The following is a 26,683-nucleotide window of genomic DNA, read 5'->3' as shown; positions in this document are numbered from 1 at the left end:
CCGCAGGCGGAGGATTAGCCTAGTGAGCCGCGGCGCCGGCCACAAATAACATTTTTAAGAAATTGGGCTAGGAGCCAGTGTTGTAGAAAGCAGATAAAGCTGCCACCTGACATCCCACATGGACACTGGTTTGTGTCTCAGCTGCTCCATTTCTGATCCAGCTTCCTGCTATGGCCTGGGAAAAGCAGCAGAAGATGGCCCAAGTACCTGGGCCCTGGCCACCCACGTGGGAGGCCTGGAAGAAGTTCCTGGCTTCTGGCTTTAGCCTGGCCATTGTGGCCTTTTGTGGAATGAACCAGCACACAGACAATCTCTCCCTCTCCCTGTTACTCTTTTATAATAAATATTAAAAAAGAGCGAGCGAGCGAGCAGTCAGGCTAGTGAGTTTAGAACGGGCAATGGAAAGCTGAGCCTGCCCGCTGACACATGGAGAGCGGCGGGCAGCAGGCTGATTCTACGGTTCCTGGACACTGGACTAGCCACACCTGGCCAATCAGTGGCTATGTAAAGCCAGGGAGAAATTCACATCCAAGCTGGCATCAAAGTTCAATCCTGACGGGGAGGCAGACAGTGCGCGTGGGGAAGAGGGCGCCACGTGCTGACTGGAGACCTAATTGTGAAGAAGTGAGACGTGGGCAACATGGAAGCAGAAGGCAGAGCACTTCGCCAAGTTCGTGGAAAATGTGTCTTATGAAAAATGCAGAATGACATTTTTTGCATCAAAATAGTCTCAACCTTTAATCCCCTTCTTCCACAAGCTCTCGTGCAGTGCTCTTTCTGGAGATGGTCTGGCCGAGACAGAGAACAGGGCAGGCGGGGAACACCTGACACCCCAACATCAAGCTAGAGGCAGACCAGAGCCCTCTGGGCCCCTCCCGAGACGATCAGGTCTGTACCAAAAACCCCACTCAAAGCTCCCCTGAACGATCCGGTGTGAGCCACCGCAGCTCTACGGTGACAGCTCTTTGTTCATTTCTTTTGAGAACAAAGACTCCTCACCTGCCGCGGGAGTTGCGCCGGGCAGTGGCTGGCTGGCAGGCCGGGCACTGCCACTCGCCATCTGGCACTTCGTAGAGGGCCGGCCGCAGACAGAACAGGTGGAAGGCTTTATTACACTCGTCACAGAGGATCAGCTTGTCGTCCTCACCTGTGGAGAGAGAGGCTTGCAGAGCACCGCGGGCAGCCTGGCCACAACCACGGAGCTGTAAGGCAGAGCGCTCGCCCCGCCCACACCGCCACAGGGCATCACACGCTCGAGAACAGGGGCACCCTGACACTCCAGGCAGTCATTTGCTGAAAAGAAACGTAGCATAAACTAGGACAGGTAACTGAGGGCCCAGGTCTCCTAACGCACATCGTCAGATTGCGCAGGGCCAGGCTGGGCCAGCTAACGCTGACTGAGGGGTGCCAGGAATGCCCCTTAGTCTGCTCTTCTCTGAGACCCCCACACGCCCCCACTTCCCATGAAAATAAACCAATCAACTGAGCACGGCCATCTCCCCGCTCCCACCTCCCTTCTCTATCAGCTTGATCCTGAATGACTGCACGGACTTTCCTATCCTTGGAAATTAAACTTTAACCTACGGCACACAATAACCCCAGTCCCCGAGGACACAATCACTCGGCTTTTAGCAATGCAGTTCTCTTTGCACACAGGGACAGCGGGAAGATCTTGGCCTTGCCCTGCAGAGGCCCCATCTGAGCATCCTCACCACACAGACTGCCCCCTGCTGGCCGTACCCGCTCTGACCTCACAGATACTAAAATTCTGAGATAACCGAAGGACTCGGTTTTAGATTCACTAAACTGCTCCCTGATGGCATCAACTGTGCCTGTGTCACTGAGAGCAAAGGGCCTGATGGGACTCACTGTGGGACCTCAGACCCTCAGAAGGCGAGGTCTGCCCCAGCACACTCGGGGGAAAGAGCATCGGGAGCGAAGATCCCACCCCAGGACGCCCAGATTGGAACGCCGTCTGGACATACCCTTCTTTCGGCAGACTTTGCAGCGCGCGTTCTCTGCGGACATATCCCACTTGATGCACGCGTCCAGCATCCCGAGCAGAACGTGCATCCTGGAGAAAGTCTGAGCCTCACGGATTGCCGTCTTCCATTTTTCCAGTGCAGACGCAACCTAAACAGAGATCAAGTCAGGCCAGCATTACGACGACGACGTCCAAACCAGGCACACGGGAAGACACTAGGGTACCTGCCTCCAAGCACTTCCCGGTTTCACTCAGGGATCCTGGAAGAAATGGCGGCTCCAAAGCGTGGGGGAACCGTGCCAAGCGTCACAGAAGGGAGAGGACAGTCCTCCACCTGGAGACCGAGCGTCACTCAGAAGTCGGAGCTCCTAGGTGCGGTAAAGGCTGGCGTGCAGCCTGTCCAGCTGCGGTTCCAGGCGCTGTGCCCGCACTCACACGGAGCACGCTTCTAGACTACGGGGCCAAGATGCTAAGTCACGTCTGCAGCACTCCTCGTTCACGGGCGAGTCCCAAGTCCAGGACCAGCCTGCCTTCACTCTGGACACTGGCCTCAGCCCGGCATCAAAAATGCCGATGAACTAACAGGCAGCCTGAGCACGCACAGTAGGGACACGGGAGAAGTGGACTTAGCAGTTCCGTAATAGACACCCTCTTCCCTATACATGCTCTAAGGAAAACAGAAATGCCATTTAGCCTGATTCATTTATAGCGTTTTGTTAATCAAAAGGTGATTTTTAAAAAACATTTCAACGGGGCCGGCGCTGTGGCACAGCAGGTTAAAGCCCTGGCCTGAAGCGCCGGCATCCATTATGGGTGCCGCTTCGAGACCTGGCTGCTCCACTTCTGATCCAGCTCCCCGCTATGGCCTGGGAAAGCAGTGGAAGATGGCCCAAGTCCTTGGGCTCCTGCACCCACATGGGGGACCTGGAAGAAGCTCCCAGCTCCTGGCTTCAGATTGGCGCAGCTCCAGCCATTGCGGCCAATTGGGGAGTGAACCACCGGATGGAAGACCTCTTTCTCTCTCTCTCTCCTCTCTCTGTGTAACTCTTCCAAATAAAAATAAATAAATCTTAAAAAAAGAAAAAGTTTTCAAGTGTTTGCGACCTAAAAGGTAAGCAAATGCCAGCGTAGGGGCGTCGCTCTCCCAGTGGGGAAAGGTGCCAGAGATGGGCGTGGCCAGGCTCAGGCGGCACCCGACAGCACAGAGCAGCAGCACCAGCTGGGTGGAGGTCCTGTGTTCAGCTAGGTCAGGAGTGAACAGGCGCAAGGAGGCCCTTGCTGCTCTCAAGGCTCGCACGCCCTAGTGCCAACTAGCTGGCCCCCACCGCTCACCGGCACCACAGGGGACCTCACCACGTGGCCCTAGGCACTGAAGTCCCCTGGAAGTGACAGACCTATAGGAGAGGCGATCGGGCAGGGAGAGCTGGGCTCCCTCTGACCACAGCTGCCCTCTAGTGGACAGTCAGCTCCCGTGCACACACGTATGGGAGAACACAATCCCACACTTCCTGATTATGTCCTAAGTTATAAAATGCGGGCACCCAGCAGCTAGTCTGGCTTCAGTAAATTATCTTTTAAACTTGAAGAGATCTTGGAAATAAGCTTGTCTAGCCTGGTGTATTTTAAGCGGATCACACACTTCTGTGAGTGGCTTCTGTCACGGAGCGTGTTTCTAGGCCCATGCACGCGCACAATCTTCCTCCCACTTACTGCGCAGTAACATTCCACTGCACAGACAGATCACATTCTATCTACTCAACAACTGGTGGACATGTGAGCTGCTTCCCTATCTGAGCTGCTCAGAACAACGCTGGATGCCTGTGTAACATTCACTTGTTATTTTCCACGGGAAGAAAGTCTGCCTGAAGTCTCACAGCAATTTAAGGTGCGGGTTCCCTGATCCCCATTCCACACACACGGCATGGCGCCTACTGGACAATCATTAGCATCCCCTCACCCACTAAACCCGCCTTGACTCCAACCAGCTTCTGATTTTGAGGGGCAAACACTTTTATTAGACACTCAAGATTTGAGAGAACATCCTGGTCTCTGATGACACAAAATCCCAAACAGGCCAAAGAATGCCAAAGAAAACCCAGACAAGACATCTACCACGTTCAAGGCTGTGTTTTCAAAAGCAGATAGGAGTGGGTGTTTGGTGTTAGGAGGGTGAAGACTGCTCGAGACTCCTGTACCCCACACAGGAGAGCCAGGGTTTGAGCCCTGGCACTGCTCCCTGCTAATGCACAGCCTGGGAGACAGCAGGTGACGGCTCGAATACTTGGACTTCTGTCACCCACAAGGGACCCAGACTGAGTTCTTGGCTCTCGGCTTCGGCCTGGCCTAGCTCCAGGTGCTACGGGTATTTGCAGAGTGAACCAGCCGATGGAAGCTCTGTCCTTCAAAATGTCTTTAATAAATAAAAAAGAGCAAGCGAGCTAAACAGCAGCCAGTGTGCTTCCCCACCCACAGCTGGTGGCGTCCTGCAGACGCTCTGTCCCGCAGTGCTGCTGGGGGCCGGACACACTACCCTGGTGGGAAACCACACCAGGTTTTTATAACTGTTGGGCCCACCCGAGAAGCAGGTATTAACGACAGAATCGAGAGGGGGCGGCGTACATCCAATCACCAGGAACGCCCTTGCTCAGCACTGGAAGGGCAGGTATCCCGTCCCGGCAGGGATACCAGCAGCTTCGGGTCAGTCTTCCACGGAAGACCATGGAAAATGGAAAAACAGCAAAGCGATCAGGACAAATGCAACCAAAGTAAACAGAAAGTCAAGCAAAACCCAGCCTTCGCCAAATTCTACATTACATACTGTCTTCCACTTAACTCAAGGAAACAAAAAAGCATCGAATATTTGAGATAATCTACATCTGTAAACAAGGAACTAACGCCCGGATTAGAGACTGATACAGTCTCTAATGCAGCAGGGATGGGAGCCCTGGCCCTGCTGGGTGGAAACCTTCACAGCCAAGGACTGGAAAATTCCATGCTGCAGGGCGCTGGCCCTGGGGAAGGGCAGGCACAGCCGGCTGGGAGGCGCCTCGCTCATTTTCCAGGGAGCCGTCCCAGGCTTTCCATCCACGCCTCTGGACGTGGAGGGCTCAGGTCCTCCCCAGCCACGCGGAGGACAAGTCTCACCCGACAAGTTGCAAGGCCACTTCCCGGTGGGGCTCAGACGCACAGAGCTCACTGAGAACACCACGAAACGCCAAGGGAAGAGGCCACACCTGGAAGGGTCACGTCAGGGAAGACTGCTCTGTCCTCAAAACCCAGGCCAGACTCAGCAGCACTGACGACGATGCCCGACAGACGGGTCCTCTATGCGGCACCTCAGTATCGCCTGGCAGGTAGCCTCGGTCATCAACAGCCACTTGAAAGGCGACAACTCAATCCCAGCCAGATAATACACGTGTGCCATTTCTGAGCAAGTGTGGACTACAGCTTTACCTAAACCCCCGCTCTGCTGACCTGTCTCATCCCCACGTCTTCCTGTATCACCCGCATCACCCTAACGAGGAGCTCTGGGAAGCAACGCAGACCAACAAAGTGCGCGCCGGTGCTGGGACAGAAGCCGGTTCCGACCAATCTCTGGGCCGTCCTCGGGGAAGTCCTGCCTGCCCTGGCCGTGCCTCCCTCACAGCACTTTTCCTCATCAGTACTTGTCACTCTACTGTCACTGTCTCCTGCTTCCACCTCTAGCGTGTGGGCCAGGACCCAGGGCTTTTACTCAGTTCCTTAAAGCCTCCAGACCCAGCCCTGTGCCTGGCACCGGCAGGCTTCATCAGATGTCTGTGAAAGGAAGGGAGGAGGGCAACCTAGAATAGGGACAAGTACGCCATGTTAGATGAGGCTGGGGCCTCTCCCATAACAGAGGGTCTTCAAGTGCTTTTCTTTGTAAGTCCTCATAAGCTGACATTCAACATACAAAAATGGAGCTGCCCGTTATTATATTATTTATTCCTCCACTTAAAAAGGCAGGGAGACAATGAGAGAGACCTCCCCCTGAGGGAGACAATGAGAGAGACCTCCCCCTGAGGCAGGGAGACAATGAGAGAGACCTCCCCCTGAGGGAGACAATGAGAGAGACCTCCCCCTGAGGGAGACAATGAGAGAGACCTCCCCCTGAGGGAGACAATGAGAGAGACCTCCCCTGAGGGAGACAATGAGAGAGACCTCCCCCTGAGGGAGACGATGAGAGAGACCTCCCCCTGAGGGAGACGATGAGAGAGACCTCCCTCTGAGGGAGACAATGAGAGAGACCTCCCCCTGAGGGAGACGATGAGAGAGACCTCCCTCTGAGGGAGACGATGAGAGAGACCTCCCCCTGAGGGAGACGATGAGAGAGACCTCCCCCTGAGGGAGACGATGAGAGAGACCTCCCTCTGAGGGAGACGATGAGAGAGACCTCCCCCTGAGGGAGACGATGAGAGAGACCTCCCTCTGAGGGAGACGATGAGAGAGACCTCCCCCTGAGGGAGACAATGAGAGAGACCTCCCTCTGAGGGAGACAATGAGAGAGACCTCCCCTGAGGGAGACAATGAGAGAGACCTCCCCCTGAGGGAGACAATGAGAGAGACCTCCCCCTGAGGGAGACAATGAGAGACCTCCCCCTGAGGGAGACAATGAGAGAGACCTCCCCCTGAGGGAGGGAGACAATGAGAGAGACCTCCCCCTGAGGGAGACAATGAGAGAGACCTCCCCCTGAGGGAGGGAGACAATGAGAGAGACCTCCCCCTGAGGGAGGGAGACAATGAGAGAGACCTCCCCTGAGGCAGGGAGACGATGAGAGAGACCTCCCCCTGAGGCAGGGAGACGATGAGAGAGACCTCCCCCTGAGGGAGACAATGAGAGAGACCTCCCCCTGAGGGAGGGAGACAATGAGAGAGACCTCCCCCTGAGGCAGGGAGACAATGAGAGAGACCTCCCCCTGAGGGAGGGAGACAATGAGAGAGACCTCCCCCTGAGGGAGACAATGAGAGAGACCTCCCTCTGAGGGAGACAATGAGAGAGACCTCCCCCTGAGGGAGGGAGACAATGAGAGACCTCCCCCTGAGGGAGACAATGAGAGAGACCTCCCCCTGAGGGAGACAATGAGAGAGACCTCCCCCTGAGGGAGGGAGACAATGAGAGAGACCTCCCCCTGAGGGAGACAATGAGAGAGACCTCCCCCTGAGGGAGACGATGAGAGAGACCTCCCTCTGAGGCAGGGAGACAATGAGAGAGACCTCCCCTGAGGCTTCCCCCCTCTTCCCCGCCAAACACCTGCAACAGCGGGCTGGGCCAGGGTGCAGCCAGGAGCTGGGAACGTCACCCGCACGTCCTATATTCGTGGCACCAACCCAACTACTTGTACTGAGAAGAGGGAAAGCTTCACGACACTGAATCGGCAATGATTTCTGAGATCCGACAGCAAAAGTGGAGGAGGTGACAAAACGAAAAATGGGGAGGGTGACACGAGTGTTGCGGCACAGCCGGCTCCAGTCCCGGCTGCTCCACTTCCAATCCAGCTCCCTGCTAACAGCTTGGGAAACAACAGAAGATGGCCCAAGTGCCTGGGCTACTGTTACCCACTTGGGAGACCTGGATGGAGCTCCTGGCTCCTGGGTCACTCCCCAGCTGTTGCAGCCATCTGTTTCTCCCTCTATAACTCCGCCTTTCACATAAACAAATATTTTTTTTTTAAAAAAAGGAAAGATAGGTGAGTTGCACTGACTTTATCAAAATTTAAACTTTAATGCATCAATTACTATCAAGACACTATCAGGAGAATGAAATGGAACACCTGGAATGGGAGACTGTATTTGTAAGTCGTTTATCTGAGAAGACTAAACACAGAAAGAACTTCAACAACAAAACAACCCAATTAAAAAACAAGCAGGGCCGGCGCCGCGGCTCACTAGGCTAATCCTCTGCCTGTGGCATCGGCACCCCAGGTTCTAGTCCCGGTTGGGGCGCCAGATTCTGTCCTGGTTGCTCCTCTTCCAGCCCAGCTCTCTGCTGTGGCCCAAGAAGGCAGTGGAGGATGGCCCAGGTCCTTGGGCCCTGCACCCGCATGGGAGACCAGGAGGAGGCACCTGGCTCCTGGCTTCGGATCGGTGCAGCACCAGCCATAGCGGCCATTTGAGGGGTGAACCAATGGAAGGAAGACCTTTCTCTCTCTCTAACTTTGCTTGTCAAAAAAAAAAAAAAAAAAAAAAAAAAAAAGCAAAATACCTGAATATACATTTCTCCAAAGATTTCAGGCACATGGCCATTTTGAAGAGACTCTCAACATCACTGATAATTAGGGACACGCAAATAAAAACCACAATGAACTACCCACTTCACCCAAGCCATGGAGCCTAACGAGCGCCAGTGAGGATGTGGAGAAACCACAATGCCTGTGCACTGCCAGAAGGAAAATGAAGGTAAGACGGCGAGACGGCGCAGCCCCTGGGAAACCGCAAGGTGGCTGCTACAGCTCTCAACGCCGAGTCACCGTGACCCGGCAAGTCCACCTCTGGGCACAGTGAGGTGCAGGGACCAAAGACACGGTCACAGTAGAATCACCGCAGCAGCTGCAAGGCAGGGGCGCCCGCAGTGCCCCTCCGCGGTGACCAAAGTGTGTGCACACAAATGTGGCACGGCAAGGACCGGGCCGGGTCTGTCCTCGGTCCTAACGCTCTCGGCACTTCCTCCCAGGACCACCTCTGGTGTTCACAGGAACCCTCGGATCTCACTGAGCTGATGTTACTGCGATGACCTCGGTGGCCCCTAAGCGACTTCCAGATGGAGCTGGCCGCCAGAAAGACCAAGTGATAGGAGAGCTGGAACTCTCAGCCCTGTCCATGACCCCCTGGAAGGGAAAACCGAGGGACCTGGCGCTGAGGCTCTAAACAAGACGGGATGATCCGCAGTGACGAACATAGCGGGTGCTGTTCGAGTGGCGACGGTGGAGAGAGCCTGGTGCTCTGTGCGCCGCCCTACCTCACCCCTGGCCTGTCCTACGCATCTCTTCCAGCAGGCTGTTTCGGCCTTGCATCCTGTATGACAACACAGTAAACCCAGACAAAAGGCTGTCCTGAGTCCGTGCGTCACTTCCGCAAATCATCACACCTGAGGCGGCAGTGGTTGTGCGAACCTTCAATGTAAAGCAGGCTCAGGTGGTAACACGGGACTTGCAGCTGGTGTGTGAAATGAAAGCTGCCTCGTGGGGGAAGCCCCCCCTTTTTTTAATTTTTTTTTTTATTTTTTTCTTATTTATTTATTTATTTTGACAGGCAGAGTGGACAGTGAGAGAGACAGAGAGAAAGGTCTTCCTTTTGCCGTTGGTTCACCCTCCAATGGCCGCCGCGGTAGGCGCGCTGCGGCCAGCGCACCGCGTTGATCCGATGGCAGGAGCCAGGTGCTTTTCCCGGTCTCCCATGGGGTGCAGGGCCCAAGCACTTGGGCCATCCTCCACTGCACTCCCTGGCCACAGCAGAGAGCTGGCCTGGAAGAGGAGCAACTGGGACAGGATCGGTGCCCCGACTGGGACTAGAACCCGGTGTGCCGGCGCCGCAAGGTAGAGGATTAGCCTAGTGAGCTGCGGCGCCGGCTGGGAGAAGCCCCTTAACCCTGCAGGCTGACGCAGGCCCACGCACAGAGCGTGGGGATTCACTTGTGGGACTCAGTGGCGCTGGCGGAGAACTGGAGAACTGCTCGGTGCACAAACCCCACATACGTGGTATCTAAAGCGCTGTGTGAGTAGATCAGGTTTTAACATACAATGGAATATTAATCAGCCTTAGAAAGCAGCTCTGGTGTGTGCTTCCACATAAACCCTGAAGACTTGCTAAGTGCAGTAAACCAGGCACAAAAGGACACACTGCATGATTCCATGGATAGGAGACACCTAGAGTAGTCAAATCCATAGACAGAAAAAGGACAGTTTGGTGGCTGCCGAGGGCTGGGGCAGGGGAAGCAGGGAGTTACTGGTTAATGGGGACAGGATCAGTTTGGAAAAATAAAAAGGCTCAGGAGATGGATGTGCTGACAGCTGCAGAACTGTACATGTAAAAACAGTCAACGTTACATTAGATATGTTTTACCACAATTTTTAAAATATTTTTAAAGCCACCACCATCTTTTAAAAGAGATGGTCAAATTGTGCTTAAAGAAAGGGGGTGGGGTGGGGGGACTGCACAACCACTCTATTATCCACAGACTAATTTGAAAATTATTAATTTAGCAGAAAATTATTAAGAAAAAAATGCAAAGTTAGCTCCGGGCACCATACTGATGGTAGCTAAAAGGCAGAGTTAAGGCTATTTTTAAAACCAAAGGACACTCTCGCACAGCATCATAAACTGTCACTTCAATCGCTGAGTACCTTTGCTTCCTCTGCCATTTTCTTCTCTTCGTCCACTTCCTCGGCTTTTGCTGAATCTTCACTTTGCAATTTTCTTCTCTTTTGCTTGGGAGCCATGAAGCCCTGGAGAAATTTCTTTATGACGCTGGCCTGAAGGGCAATGACACACTCACCGAAGTCCTTCAGCTTCTCTAAGGAAACGACCTGCACGGAACGATGTTAAAGCCAGGTGAGAAAAGGCCGAGAGAAAGATGAAGCGGTCCATCCCCAGCTGGATCAGACCAACTGAGACTCCCGCACCACCAGGGCCGCGCCACTCATCCAACCGTGCTCTCAGCTCACTGGATGGCTATGGATTTGAAAGCAGTCGACTAGCTCCATGTCCCCAGGGAAGGGATCCAAAATTTTCTGAAATTTCTTCAGCTTTAGGAGAGAGCTTTCATGCAGTAAACACCGAATGCCTACAACGTGCAGGGACCATCTTAATGCAAAGACAAGCTGAGGAGACCCAGGTGTCCCTGGACTTCTGGCGCCGTCCGGCAACAGGCCTTGCACGCCCTTCATCTGAATCAGGCTGCTGAGGATCGTACACTACAGTGTCCTTCACAAAAGACGGACGAATTAAAAAATTTCATTCTATAGCAAGGGAAAAATTAGGACAGCTCAGTTGTCAACTAGAATCAGGTAACTTACAAAACATTTGCTACATAAAAAAGTCAATGTGTAGCATTTAAAGCTGGCAAAATCCTTTGGCGTGACTCTTCAAAAATCATCAAGAACCATAAATATGCTTAAATCCTTTTTTTCTAGAAAACGTACCAAGAAATATCACCAAAAAGAAAAACAATTCCATGCAGTGGATATGTACGTAATTTGCTAGCTCTCGTCACAAAGACAATTATGCAGAAGAGGTGGGAGGTATTTATAAGTCAGGGCTCACGGGGACACGGGCCGCTCGTAAGTCACACACACGTAATGCAGGACGTGGTCTCTCGGCACCCACAAGGACACTGGCTGCAGAAGCCTCCTGACACCAAGATCTGTGGAGGCTCAAATCCTTCTATCAATGGCACAGGTTCTGCAGAAAACCTAGCACATCCCCTCTCCTCTTCAAACCGTCTCGAGGTGACGTCTAACACACAGCGGCCACATAAGGGCTGTTTAGATAGTTGTTATACTGAACTGTGTAGGGAATAATGACCCCCTGAAAAATGTCCATGTTCAGCACAGAGTAAATTTCCCCCCCAAATATTTTTGATCTGCAGATGGTTTAGTTCATGGATACAGAACCCATAGAGGGCTGATGATAACTTGAAGAGACACAACGTTGGCATGTGTGGGATGATACAGGCTTTATGACTTTAAGGCAGTAAAGACTTCACAGTGGTGACTGATGGGTAGTATTCCCCAGTGTGGGCCCTGAGGGCTCATCCGTCGTGTCAGGTGGCATGGACCCACACTACTTCAGGGCCCTTCTAGGCAGTGAATGGCAGGATGGGAACCAGCCCTGACATGGAGTAACGCCCACCGTAAGCCGCGCTCTCCTGTGCTGGCGGGCTGAGGGCTGAGAAGCAGGACACACAAACATGGTGCGTGCTCCTCAGCACAGGCACCCAGTGTTAACCAACCAGTTCTCCATCCAGCTTAACAGAAGAGCGCATTTTGAACAGATTCTGAGCCAACTATTAGGTTTCCTAGAGACCAACAAAAGATGATACCACCTCCCACCCCAAAAAATGTACTTGAAGACTTTTGGTCCTATCTATACCTTTCAAACAAACCACCCAAACATGCCCTCCAGGGTCACCTTGGAGGTTAGGAACAGTATCAGGAAACAAGCCCACCCCACTCCAAATGGAGTTTTGTGAGCGACAGCTCCTGGTCTTACCCGGGCTTCAAACTCTGATGTCTCCTCCACGTAGCCAAGCCCTCCTTTTTGTAACCTTGTTGCGACTTCAATGAGGTCGCTCCTGAGGAAGTTTAAGAGCTCCTGGTTGCCATCACAGGATTTCAGCCCCAGATTTGGTTTCCGAGCCAGGTGAATGGAGTGAATGATGTCCTGGTACCTACAAGCGTTGGGGCGGGGGAAGGGTGGGGGCAAAGTTACTCTTGCATGTTCTAAACTTATCTCCCAGCTCTCGTCAATCAAACCCAAATTCAACCATGAAAGTATGGAGTCAATAGTGCCCTTAGCCAAAACCTGGCTTTGATAGAAACGAGGTTAAACAGAAATGGCACAAACCGGTCTAGATGGAGCTGATGCTACTTTATACATCAGAGTTTTTTGAAAGCTGCAATGAATTCACATAACGTAAAACTCACTATTTTAAAGCATACACTTCAGGTGTTTTTATGTTGTAAAACCATCACGACTGTCCAATTCCAAAACATTTCCATGACCCCAAACAGGGAGGACTCTTTACCCCTAACAGCTGGCACTCCCAATGCCTCCCCCGTCCCAGGCCCTGGCCACCACTAACCCACTCACCTACTTTGTTTCCAAGCTTTCGCCTATTCTGAATGTTTCAAATGCCTGCAATCACAGAGCAGTGCTTGTGCCTGGCTTCTTCCACTGTGTTTTCAAGGTCACCCCTTTGTAACATGGATCAATACAGCCCGTTCCCTTCTCAGGCTGAAAACCATCCCAGGGTTTGGATAAACCTACCCCATGATCTTTTTTTTAATATGATTTTATTCATTTATTTGAAAGTCAGAAATACAGAGGAGAGACAGAAAGAGAGATCCTCCACCCATGGGTTCACTTTCCAAGTGGCCCCAATGGCCAGAGCTAGGCCAGGCCAAAGCCAGGAGCTTCTTCTGGGTCTCCCACGTGGATGCAGGGGCCCACGCACTTGGACCATCTTGCCCTGCTTTCCCAGGTGCATCAGCAGGGAGCTGGACTGAAGTGGAGCAGCCACAACTGGAGCCAGAGCCGTGCCGGTGCTGGGGAGACTTGACCTTCCATGGCACAGCACTAGCCCGCACCCCGTATTAAACTGAGGGTGCTGGCTTGCTGTGAACACTGAGACCACTTCAGGACACCCACTGACCACAGCACTGCGTCGGCAAGGCTGCCTGACTGCAATGATGCTCACAGCCTGGCCACGCACGCATCGCTCCTGCTCCCCTCTGTTACGCCTGCTTCACAGGTGTGACTTGTGGTGTCGCAGGTAGAGCCACCGCCTGTGACACCGGCAACCCACTGGTTCAACCCCCGGCTGCTCCACTTCTGACCCAGCTGCCTTGCTAATGCTCCTGGGAAAGCAGTGGAGAGCGGCCCCAGTGCTGGGGTAGTTGTCACTCGGGAGACCTGGAAACTCCTGGCTTCAGACCAGCCCAGCTCCAGCCATGGCAGCCATTTGGGGAGTGAACCAAGGAATGGAAGACCTCTCTCTCTCTGAGACTCTTTCAAATAAATAAATAAATCTTAAAAAGAAAAGAAAAACATAAACGCATGACATTTTATTTCAATAGCCCGGAAACGAGCGCCCTGAGACCTCGGGAGGAGAGGAGAAGGAAGGGAGCCGTGAGCACAGGAGCCTCACCTCTTCTCCAGCCTCTCCTTCAGCTGACTTTCTCGGATTCCCTGAGGGTGAAGGCAGTTTAGCAGCTCATCCAGCTCCTTCTGACTATCACACAGAAACCTGCAGACGACAGACATGGTCAGCTCGGGCAGACATCCACGCCGGGCACCAAGCAGGACATCTAGGACTGGTCTAGAGTGGAGAGCAGAATTCCAAACTTGCCTGAATAATTTAATGTTTCCAAGAGGCTAAATGTTAATTTTACACTAAGATATTGGGGCAAAAGTTTTCTACTAAAATTTAAAAGACGACACATTTTATAGAAAGTTGATATGAACACTTATTCCTGTATTTTCAAAATGTAAGCTTGCATCCAAACCCAACGGCCACGGCAGCTAACACAGCCACAGACCAAAAGAGGCCCTCGTGAAATCTCACCCCCGCCTCAAGAATGACAAGTGGCCACCCGCGCCACCCCAACTCTCACGCACATATGGTTAACTTATAAATGTGCTCTAAACTCAATCTGTACATTGCATCGAGCCATGAGCCATAAGTGATGAATGAATTTGAGTTGACTGGGTTTGATTACGGGGAAAGCTGAGTGCCTCTATCCTCACGTTCAAGAGCGTAAACCTTACCTACTGCACAAAGTTATATTACAGAGGGCAAAATCAAATTCCAAACCTTAGAGCGAACAAGTACCTTCTTACCACTTACTTATTTTGTAAATATGTTGTCAATGCTTAAAAGGAAGAAGAGCAACCAGATGAATGCTCACGTTACCATAGGTTCTGTCCTTGTTTGGGTACGGTGGTCTCCACAGCAATTTCTATTGCTGGTCCATGGGAATTCAAGTTGGCATTTTTGCCTAAGTTTGCTTTCTTATCTAAGAAAAATTTATACATTAGATTTAATAAAATAAATACTCAATTCTTAGTTTCAAACCTAAGCAACACCCAATGCTGAAGTCAACAACAAATAAGAGATACTGTCTACTAAATATAGCCATGTGTACAACGGCAAATTCTCTTCAATAACTTATACACAGCATGTTATCTGGGATGTAGATGGTCTCTGGCTGAAGACGGTTCCACTTCAGGTTTTCTGACTTTGCACGGTGTGAAAGCAATACACATTCAATATTCTGAACTCTTCCTGGGCTAGCACTTGTGCAGTGGGGGCAGCCGTGGAGTGAGCTGCAGCTCACAGCCAGCCAGGGGTAAACAGTCAGTGCTCTCCAGTGTTATAAACTAGGATGTTCAGCACTTTGGGCATATTAAATGCATGTCTGCCCAGGTATTTTCTGCTTAGGTTTACCAGGGCATACCCGCACTGGAAATCCAATAGTATCTGGTATTTGCTCTGTACAAGTATAGCTAAAGAGCTGTAAAGTTCAAAATTTCAAGAGTGCCACCACTTAGAATGGAGAAGCATGGGGCAGGTGCTGTGGCACAGCAGGTAAAGCCACCGCCTATAGTGCCGGCATCCCACATGGGCGCCGGTTCAAGTCCCGGCTGCTCCACTTCTGATCCAGGTCTCTGCTATGGCCTGGGAAAGCAGCGCAGGATGGCCCAAAGTCCTTGGGCCCCTGCGCCCCGTGTGGGAGACCTGGAGAAAGCTCCTAGCTTTGGATCGGCCTAGCCCTGGCCGTTGCGGCCATTTGGGGGAGTGAACCAGCGGATGGAAGAACCTCTTTCTCTCTGTAACTCTGCTTTTCAAATAAATAAATCTTAGGAAAAAAAAAAAAAAAAAAAGAATGGAAAGGATGACTAACTTTATATCAAAGCAAATAAAACCTGTATTGCTTTTATTGCTTTTCCGTGGCATTAAGAGGAAAGGCGTCATCTGCACGACAGCAGAGGAGACACAGCCACACCATCTAACTGATACCACTCACCACTGGAGGCAGCAAACGCCACGCATGAACTGTTCTGTAACCCACGACCTTAATATAGCTATGTGGGTTTGGTTTTTTTTTAAGATTTATTTATTTATTTTACTTGAAAGTCACAGTTACACAGAGAGGAGAGACAGAGAGAGACAGAGGTCTTCCATCCGCTAGTTCACTCCCCAGAGGGCCGCAACGGCCGGAGTTGTGCCGATCCGAAGCCAGGAGCCAGGAGCTTCTTCTGGGTCTCCCACGTGGGTGCAGGGGCCCAAAGACTTGGGCCATCTTCCACTGCTTTCCCAGGCCATAGCAGAGACCTGGATCAGAAGTGGAGCAGCCAGGTCTCAAACCAGCACCCATTGGGATGCTGGCACTGCAGGCAGCAACTTTACCTGCTACGCCACAGTGCCTGCCCCATGCTTCTCCATTCTGAGTGGTGGTACTCTTGAAATTTTGAACTTTACAGCTCTTTAGCTATAGCACCAGGCCCCGTTTTTTTTTTTTTTTTGTTTGTTTTTAACATTCATTAATTTATTTGAAATGAGAGAGAGAGAGAGAAAGAGAAAGCGACAGTATAGAGATCTTCCACCTCCATGTTTATTCCCCAGATGGGCAGCTTTATCCAGGTAACCCACGTTAGTGGCAGGGGCCCAAACACTTGGGTCACCTTTCACAGCTTTGGCCAGGCCATTAGTAGGGAGCTGGGTCGGAAATGGAGCAGCTAGGACACAAACAAGCGCTCATATGGGACATTGGCATCACAGGCAGCAGCTTTATCCACTACACACCTGTGCCACAACGCTGGCCCCAATACAGCTAGATCGTAAGCCAATTCATCAGGGCCCATTTCAGGGTTGGCAAACATTTGAAGTCTGTCCTAATACTACACGAGCTTCTCTCTTTGCCCCCACTGCTCCCCCTTAACCTGCAGTGGCTTCCCTGCAGTACTAACACAAAACCTCATTTGGCTGGAGAAGGTGTCTAATTTTGAAGAGATACTGCCATTCTGGAAATAAAAAACATGAAACACCAACACCCACCAGACTGCTCTCAAAGCCGGTAATGTGGAAGCACAGTTTTCTCTCAGAAGGTTCAACCTGGGTAGAGCTGATTTCCAAGGAATACCACTACGCATTTGAAACATAGTAAACATAGTAAAAATACGAGGCCCTCCCCCAGCTGGAATCTTTCCCAAGTCTGAAGATCCTGACTCCACAGTGACTGCTCTCAAACTGTCCTCACCTGGGAATTTATAAAGTCTACCCGTACTAGATTTTTCTACAAGGTGACAGTCTATGCTTTTATGTAATTCAACATGAAAAACGGGTTTTGACTACATAAAAAAATAAGTTTCCTTATTTAACAATTTTGTGAGTTTAAAATTTGGGTTAGGAATTTCTCTAAAATGAAGAAACACTTAAAAAACAGAAGGAGGGGTCAGCACTGCGGTGCAGCAGGTTACACTGCGGCTGGCAAGCCCCTGCGTCACACATCGGAGCACTGGTTCAATTCCCACTGCTCTGCTTCCAACCCAACTCCCTGCTAATGGACCTGGGAAAGCAGCAGGAAACAACCAGGTGTGCCCAGGCCCCTGCACCTTAGGGAAACCAGGGTAGAGTTCCTGGCTCCTGGCTATAGCCTGGCCCAGCACTGGCTACTGGAGCCCAAATGGATCTCTGTTTCTCTCTCCCTCTGTCACTCTCCCTTTTAAATAAATAAATAAGTAAAAAAACCTTAAAAAGAAATTTTAAAAAGGAGACTTCTCGGCCGGTGCCATGGCTTAACAGGCTAATCCTCCGCCTTGCGGCGCCGGCACACCGGGTTCTAGTCCCGGTTGGGGCACCGGATTCTATCCCGGTTGCCCCTCTTCCAGGCCAGCTCTCTGCTATGGCCCGGGAAGGCAGTGGAGGATGGCCCAAGTCCTTGGGCCCTGCACCCGCATGGGAGACCAGGAGAAGCACCTGGCTCCTGGCTTCGGATCAGCGAGATGCGCCGGCCACAGTGGCCATTGGAGGGTGAACCAACGGCAAAAGGAAGACCTTTCTCTCTGTCTCTCTCTCTATCCATTCTGCTTGTCAAAAAAAAAAAAAAAAAGGAGACTTCTCAAAGAAATAATGATCAAAGAGTTGGCAGGAAATTCACTGATTGTCAATCCAGTGGTTCAACAGGGAGATGCTGGACAAGTACTGAAGACATTAATGTCTGAAGTGGAGGGGCCAGTCAGCAGCAGGTGCAGCAGGCAGGACGGCCGTGGCTCTGAACAGCCTGCCTTGTATCCAGGTGCCTCCACCCCGGCTCCAGCTGCCTGCTCACGTGCACCCGGGAGGCACCAGGTGATGGCTCAGGCTCCTGGGTCCCCGCCACACACTTGAGGGTCCCAGATGGAAGTTCCCAGCCCCCAGATGCAACCTAGCCCAGCCCAGCTGTTGTGAGCATTTGGAGAGTGGACCACTGGATGGGAGCTGTCTGTCTCCCTCTTCCTCTCAAATACATAATGTTTAAAAAAATAAAGTGGAGAGAAGGAACGTCTGAACCTGCCTTCCTGTCCCCCTTGAAACATCTACTAAAAAACTTCCAAGAGACAAAATTTGGAAAGTACTTCTATAAAATCTAAGTCCAAAGACCCCGACACGAAAGTTCTTTTCTCTCAAAACCATGCCTGGAACAAAGCTAACAACCAAACATTAATCTTCCTCTCTAGTTCTCCAGCGTCTCATGTCTGCTCATCTCACTCCATACATCGGGCTAAGGCAATAAAGAAATTTTGCGGGGGAGCTGTTGTACGGGGGATGCATCCATCCCATATTAAGTCCTGACTGCTCCGCTTCCAATCCAGCTTCCTGCTAATGCGAACCCTAGGAGGCAACAACTGACGGCTTGAGTACTTGGGTCCCTGCTATGGCCCAAATGAGGCCCAGATTCAAGCTGGGGCTCTTGGCTTCAGCCTGGTCCACTCCAGCCGTCACAGTCATTTGGAGATACACCAGCAGATGAAGATTTCTCTCTGCCTTTCTGCGACTCTTTCAAATAAATACATAAATTTTAAAAGAATTCTGCCAGTGGGAAAGGTGAGAGAAAGGCAGCCCTTCACACTGACTACGTGAGCGGAGTGAAGTAACCACAGGCACCCCCACTCACACTGCTTCCACTGCACCACCCGCCCACTCTGTGATGGTGGCCAAGCGGCACACTCGCTAGGAACCGTACTTTCAAGCTGAGGCTTTTCCCTGGCCAATTTCACGCAGCCAGGCAGCGGCGTCAGAGCCGCAGCTCCCCGGCAGCGCAGCAAGCGTGAGGGGAGACAGTCGACACTCAGCAGTGTGCTGGGCTGTGGAGCGGACGCGGGGCAGGTGCTCCTGACTCGCTTTTGCCTCGCGGTGGGTTAGGACGCCGCCGTATGAATCAGGGAGCACCTGGAGTGGACAACTTACTGCGGGGGCAGGAATCCTCGTCGGGAGGGTCCGAGTGCTTCTTGCGGAGGTGGCTGAATCGGTAGTCAATGCTGTCATGTACCCAGCCCTTCTCGATGAACAGTCCTGGAACTTCGTCCGAGAAGAGCCAGTATCTACAAACCACAACCACGCGTTAGTCAGGGCTGCGGGCCGACTGCGCGTGTCACAGAGCCTCACGCACCAGTCACAACCACGGGCAGGAACATTCTCTCTGCTCAAAACTCAACAGACACCAACCACAGGGGAAAGCGAAGGATACTCCATTTTCTGCAGTCTGAGACTCATATACGTCTGTAATTTTTATAACATCTAGTGTTTCTCTGTCTTTATGTTCCATGTAATGTATCCCTTTAAAATAATCAACAATATTAAAGACCTCTATTTGGTCGACATTTCTCTTATTTTATGCGTTTTATCTGAAAGGCAGACAGACAGGTATCTCCCATCTACTGGTTCATTTAACAAATACATATAATGGCCGGACCTGGACCAGGCCAAAGCCACAAGCTGGGCAGTCAACCCAGGTCTCCCACATGGGTGGCAGGTACCCAATGACAGGAGCCATCACCTACTAACCCAGAGCAAGAATTGGCAAGAAGCTGGGATCTGGAACAGAGACAAGACTTGAACCCAGCCACTCCAACGCGGACACAGCGTCTGCCCCTATAACGTAAGCTTCAGACCTGTGGTATCTTCAAAGGGTAATTTTGCTACCCTAACATTCAGCAGTTAATATTCAATAAATGTGTGATAAGCACTTCTGTCTCCAAACAGATCTGGGAAACTCAGCAGGAACACGACACAGTTTCATGACTAATAACGTAAGACAGCAGCTGTCTTAGTCACTGACCTGTTATGGTTTCGATCGGTGCCAATAGGAGTTCTGCGCATGACGAGCTTCGCCTTGGCGATGCCTTCCTGGAACGCCTTTTCGGCAGCTGCTTTGTGCTTCCGTATCCGTTCTTCTTCAGCCTCCCGCTCTAGTTTGACTGTTGAAGACAAAAGAAGACTTACTTTTTTCCTAATAATGCCACTCTCACAAATTAAGAAATATACTGAGGCTGGCGCCGCAGCTCACTAGGCTAATCCTCCGCCTGCAGCGCCGGCACACCGGGTTCTAGTCCCAGTCAGGGCGCTGGATTCTGTCCCGGTTGCCCCTCTTCCAGGCCAGCTCTCTGCTGTGGCCCGGGAAGGCAGTGGAGGATGGCCCAAGTGCTTGGGCCCTGCACCCCATGGGAGACCAGGAGAAGCACCTGGCTCCTGGCCCCGGATCAGCGCGGTACGCCGGCCGCAGCAGCTATTGGGGGTGAACCAACAGAAAAGACCTTTCTCTCTGTCTCTCTCTGTCCACTCTGCCCAAAAAAAAAAAAAAAAAAAAAAGACATACAGTGAAAAGTGCCAGGGAGAAAGGAGATACCCATCGAATCATAATATCCTCCTAACTCTGCTCTAAGACGTGACCCACAAGACAGCAGTTTCTCTGGCCCTGCTATGCTCCTTCTGTCTGGGTGAGGTCGCATCTGTCAACTCAATGCAAAATCCTTTCTTTCCAAAACTTAACTTCTGGTTAAGACATTTTAAACAACCCTGGTGAAATTTCCTAACAGTCGGTAAAACGGAACACTTTTAGACAGATATAATCACAGGATCCTCCAAAAGACCATGATGAATAAAATAGTTATTTCAAAAATGAACCATATTTCAGTCCTGAGGAATCAGACAGCTACTCAGCTCAATAGCTTTGATGACAAGAAAAAAGAACTGAGAAAACACGGGCAAGGGGCACCTGTGGATCACACTTACTGTACACGGAATATCACTTTTCTACACTGTTCAGCAAATTACTACTGCTAATAGGAAAACGCTTTCATCAATCACGGCATGGGTTTATTTCACTTCCCTGAACAAAAGCCTGTAATCTTGCCTTCAAACTGTCTCTGCAACTGTCAGACTCCAATACTGCAGAGAGTACTGGTTTACAATGCCAGGTGTTTTTTTGTTTTGGACAGATAAGAGTTAGAGAGAGAAAGCGAGACAGAGAGAAAGGTCTTCCTTCTGTTGGTTCACCCCTCAAATGGCCGCTACGGCCGGAGCTACACCAATCTGAAGCCAGGAGCCAGGTGCTTCCTCCTGGTCCTCCACGCGGATGCAGGGCCCAAGGACCTGGGCCATCCTCCACTGCCCTCCCTGGCCATAGCAGAGAACTGGACTGGAAGAGGAGCAGCTGGGATTAGAACCTGGCGCCCATACAGGATGCCGGCGCTGCAGGTGGAGGATTAACCAAGTGAGCCACGGCGCCGGCCCCAACAATGCCAGGATTTTTAACCCTTAATCCTCTACTGAAGATAACAACTTCAATATTAGTGAGGATCTAGACAGTGCCATCTGTCTAAAGATGTTACTTTCAAAAATTAAAAAAAAAATACTATTTTAGTATTATATTAATCTCACCTTTAATAAAGTGTGCTAATGATATTGAATGGTTGTCAAGAATGAAGGTAAATGATACAAAGAGACTCAGAGTAACGGCCACTTCTCAATCAAAGAAAAACTCATTCTCCTGGGGCCGGCGCCATGGTGTAGTAGGTTGAACCTCTGCCTGCGGCACCAGTAACCCATATGGGCACTGCTTCAAGTCCCAGCCACTCCACTTTCGATCCAGATCCCTGTTAGTGTGCCTGGAAAGCAGTAGAAGACGGCCCAAGTCTTTGGGTCCCTGCACTCTCGTGGGAGACCCAGAAGAAGCTCCTGGCTTCAGATGAGCCTGGCTCCGGCCATTGTGGCCATCTGGGGAATGAACCAGCAGATGGAAGACCTCTCTCTGTGTCTCTAAAATAAAGAAATAAATAAATCTTTTTTTTTTTTTAATTGCAAAATTTAGCCCAGCGTCCGCCTCTCACACTGGAGTACCAGTTCAATACCAGACTCGATTCCCGAGACTGCAAACCCTTGGATGCAGCGGTAATGGCTCGTATAGTTGGTTCTGCCACCCACTCTGAGATCCCAGGTCCGGCCATTTGAGGAGTGAACTAGCAAATAGGTACAAGCTCTGTCTCTCTGCCTTTCAAATAAATAAAACTTAAAAAAAAAAAAAACCTCATAGAACTGAAGGAGACCCAGAATAACCAAAATAATCTTGACAAAGGGAAAGCTGAAAAAGGAACACGTCTCTATTTCTAGTTACTAGAGCATACAGACATAGAGAACACACTAAAATTCACAGTCCACAAATGAACTGAAGTGCCTAATAGTCAAGTAATTTTTGACTCAGGCAGCAAAACCATTCCATGAAGGAAAAGATAAAGTTTTTTTTTCCTTGACAGGCAGAGTTTGACAGTGAGAGAGAGACAGAGAGAAAGGTCTTCCTTCCATTGGTTCACTCCCCCCCAAATGGCCGCTATGGCCGGAGCTGCGCCGATCCGAAGCCAGGAGCCAGGTGCTTCCTCCTGGTCTCCCATGGGGTGCAGGGCCCAAGCACCTGTGCCATCCTCCACTGCCCTCCCGGGCCACAGCAGAGAGCTGGACTGGAAGAGGAGCAACCGGGACAGAACTGGCACCCCAACTGGGACTAGAACCCGGGGTGCCGGCGCTGCAGGCGGAGGATTAGCCTAGTGAGCCGTGGTGCTGGCCAGGATAGAGTTTTTAACAGATGATGCTGGGACAGAAGGGCAGCCACATAAAAGAGCAAAGCTGAACCCTTAACTTATACCACTATACTATAGATTAAAAATTAACTCAAAAATAATCAGAGACCTAAAAGAAATAGCTAAAATTATCAAACTTTTTAGAAGAGAACTTAGGGGCCGGTGCTGTAGTGTAGCTGGTAAAGCTGCTGCCTGCAGTGCCGGCATCCCATATGGGCGCCAATTCGAGTCCCGGATGCTCCACTTCCAATCTAGCTCTCTGCTGTGGCCTGGGAAAGCAGTAGAAGATGGCCCAAGTCCTTGGGCCCTGCACCCATGTGGGAAGACACAGAGGAGGCTCCTGGCTCTGGATCGGCACAGCTCTCTCTGGCTGTTGCAGTCAATTGGGGAGTGAACCAGCAATTGAAAGACCTCTCTCTCTCTCTGCCTCTCCATATCTCTCTGCCTCTGTGTCTCTTCTGTGTAACTCTCTCAAATAAATAAATCTTTTTAAAAATTAAAAAATAAAAAAATTTTAAAAATTAAAAAAAGAGAAGAAAACAGCACAAATCTTCATGATTCTGCATTTGGAAATAGATTCTTAGCTATGACATCAAATCTATGAACAAAAGAAAATGAACAGGGGCTGGTGCTGTGGCACAGTGGGTTAAAGCCCTGGCCTGCAGGCGTCACTCACATCCCATATGGGGGCCAGCTGAGTCCTGGCTTCCGATCCAGCTCCCTGCTAATGCACCTGGGAAAGCAGTGGAGAACTGCCCCCAAGTCTTTGGGCCCTGTACCTACGTGGGAGACCCAGAGGAGGTTCCTGGATCCTGGCTTCGGACTGGCTTAGCCATTTAGAGAGTGAATAAGCGGATGGAAGATCTCTCTCTGTCTCTACCTCTAAGACTCTGTTTTTCAAATAAATAAAATAAATCTTAAACAAACAAACAAACATAACTTAGACCCCACCAAAATGTAAGACTTGGTTCTTCAAAGGACAGCATCAGGACTGGCACATGGCGTATAAGGTTAAGCCTCCTCTGGCAGTGCTGGCCTTCTACGTGGGTGCCAGTTCCAGTCCTGGCTGCTCCTAGGCTAACAAGTCTAGGAAACCAGCAGAAGATGGCCCAAGTGCTTGGGCCCCTGCACCCCTGAGGGACACCTGGATGGAGCTCCTGGCTCCTGGCTTTGGCCTGGCCCAGACCCAGCCATTGTGGCCATTTGGAGAGTGAACCAGTAGATGAAAGTTCTATCTCTCCCTTCCTCTATCTGTAAATCTGCCATTCAAATAAATAAATAAATCTTTAAAAGGAAAAAAAAAAGCATTTGGGAAGTAAATAAGTGGACAGGAAGTTTCTTTACCTTTCAAATAAATAAAATAAAAACTAAAAATATAAACAAATAACAGGCAAAAGATCAGAATTAACATTTCTCCAAATAAATGACCACTAGCACATGAAACAATGCTTGCCATTAGTAGTCACCAAGTAACTACAAATCAAAAGCACAATGAGATATTAATTCACACCCACTAGGATGGTAAGAACTCGAAAGTCAGACAGTATCAAGTGCTGGTAAGGATGGAGCAGTCAGAACATTTCCGCATTGCTGGTAGGGATATACGACTATACAGCCACTCTTGTGAACAGCCTAGCCTGTCAGCTCCTGAAATGACCACATGACCAATTCCATTCCTAGGTATTTACCCAAGAGAAACGAAAATATATACCCCCACACCAAACTTGTACATGAATGTTCATAGCAGCATTATCCGTAAAAGCCAAAAGGTGGAAATAACCTAAACGTTCTTCATTGGATGAATAAATAAGATGCAATGCAGCCCAACAATGGGCTACCACTCAGCCCCAGAAAGCAGCCGAGTACTGACGCAGCCCGTAGCATGACGAGGTCAAAGTACTGACGCAGCCCGTAGCATGACGAGGTCAAAGACGCCAGACACACAAGCCATGTACCCTGTGATTCCACTCAAAGAGACAGCCAGAACACATAAGTCCACAGAGACAGAGAGCAGACGGGGCTTCCGGGGTGATGAAAATGTTTTAGAACTAGGCAGAGATGGTCTTTCTAAACTGGCTTCCTTAATGTGACATGTTTTACATGCTACAACGTGAACAAACCTTGGAAACCGGCTATGTGAAAGAAGCCAGTCACAAAAAATAACATTTATTATACGAGTCCATGCATAGGAGAAGTCTAGAACAGGCAGTACAGAGACAGAAAGCAGATGAGTGGTGGCTCCCGGCTTGGGGAGGATGGGTGGATGATGACACCCAAAGGACACGGGTTGTTCTTTTTAGGTAAAAAAAAAAGACATAAAATTGACTACAGTAATGGTTTTACATATCTGTGAATTTATTAAGAAACAGTGAATTAATACACAATAGATGAATGAATGTTATGGTATGTAAATTATTTCTTAATAATGCTGGGGTTTTTTTGTTTTTTGTTTTTTGACAGGCAGAATGGATAGAGAGAGAGACAGAGAGAAAGGTCTTCCTTTGCCGTTGGTTCACCCTCCAGTGGCCGCCGCGGCCAGCGCACTGCAGCCAGCACACCACACTGACCCGAAGCCAGGAGCCAGGTGCTTCTCCTGGTCTCCCATGCGGGTGCAGGGCCCAAGTACTTGGGCCATCCTCCACTGCACTCCCGGGCCATAGCAGAAAGCTGGCCTGGAAGAGGGGCAACCAGGACAGAATCTGGCACCCCAACCGGGACTAGAATCCGGGGTGCCAGCGCCGCAAGGCGGAGGATTAGCCTGTTGAGCTGCGGCGCCGGCCAATAATGCTGTTTTTTTTTTTTTTTTTTTGGACAGGCAGAGTGGACAGTGAGAGAGAGAGAGACAGAGAGAAAGGTCTTCCTTTTTGCCATTGGTTCACCCTCCAATGGCCGCTGCGGCCGGCGCATCGTGCTGATCCGAAGCCAGGAGCCAGGTGCTTCTCCTGGTCTCCCATGCGGGTGCAGGGCCCAAGCACTTGGGCCATCCTCCACTGCCTTCCCGGGCCATAGCAGAGAGCTGGCCTGGAAGAGGGGCAACCGGGACAGAATCCGGCGCCCTGACCGGGACTAGAACCCGGTGTGCCGGCGCCGCAAGGCGGAGGATTAGCCTGTTAAGCCACGGCGCCGGCCAATAATGCTGTTTTTATAAATGTTTGGATTTGATGAGGTTATGAAAGCTCAAAATTTTTACGCCTCTTAAATATTAGTAAGGGAGGCAACTATCTGAAGCGGTGACTGTGCTTGGGGCTTCAAATAACCTGCCATTCAGGTGCCACAACTGTTACCAAGCACCAAGTGAGGCGTGGGTAAGTAGCTTGCCAAGGCCTACAGCCAAGGCCCAGCAGCTCATGGTGTTGCTTCCACTATGCCCACCTGTGGACTTGGTCCTCCCCTGAACCCAGAAGGATGCCACCAGCACATGAACACATCATTAGCTGCAGAGTGCCGGGCTGAACACTCCCACTAAGAGGAGACACATCTGCTGGTGCTGGGTTACCACCCGGAAGTGGAGAGTTATGACACACAGAGACCCTGCCACCACACCTTTGACAACGCCTGCCCGGCCCCCACACGACAAGTTACCTTTCATTTCTCTTTCCTGGATTTCCCTTTCCTTCTTAGCTTGCATGGCAAGCAGCCTTCTGCTCTTCACGGCACTAATCATGTCTTCGGCTTCCGTATCTACTTGGGGCTCTAGCTTCACGATCTCTTTCTTCCTGTCAGTTTTGCCTAACCCGTTCTCCTCCTTTCCATTTTCTTTATTTCTGGCTTCCATTTCTTTCCGCTTCTGCTTCTCTGCTCTCTTCTTGTCATTCTCCTCCTTCAGCACGGCAAGCCGCTCCTTCCACAGCT

At 50.7% G+C, this 26,683-nt stretch overlaps 1 protein-coding gene across 1 annotated transcript in view; it reads right to left on the bottom strand.

Moving 5' to 3' along the window:
- LOC133750528 (tyrosine-protein kinase BAZ1B-like) overlaps positions 1-26,683 on the bottom strand; it is a 42,442-nt gene that overhangs the window by 7,551 nt on the left and 8,208 nt on the right. Inside the window, exons 2-10 of the mRNA XM_062180103.1 lie at positions 26,414-26,681; positions 20,038-20,176; positions 19,167-19,300; positions 14,631-14,733; positions 13,866-13,964; positions 12,209-12,386; positions 10,342-10,524; positions 1,986-2,133; positions 1,000-1,147 (exon numbers count right to left, since the gene is read on the bottom strand). Coding sequence (XP_062036087.1) covers positions 1,000-1,147; positions 1,986-2,133; positions 10,342-10,524; positions 12,209-12,386; positions 13,866-13,964; positions 14,631-14,733; positions 19,167-19,300; positions 20,038-20,176; positions 26,414-26,681 — 1,400 coding nt within the window. The remainder of the gene's footprint in view (positions 1-999; positions 1,148-1,985; positions 2,134-10,341; positions 10,525-12,208; positions 12,387-13,865; positions 13,965-14,630; positions 14,734-19,166; positions 19,301-20,037; positions 20,177-26,413; positions 26,682-26,683) is intronic.

This window comes from Lepus europaeus, chromosome 21, assembly GCF_033115175.1.
Source record: "Lepus europaeus isolate LE1 chromosome 21, mLepTim1.pri, whole genome shotgun sequence".
NCBI lineage: Eukaryota > Metazoa > Chordata > Mammalia > Lagomorpha > Leporidae > Lepus > Lepus europaeus.
This window is presented reverse-complemented; position numbering and strand designations above follow the sequence as displayed.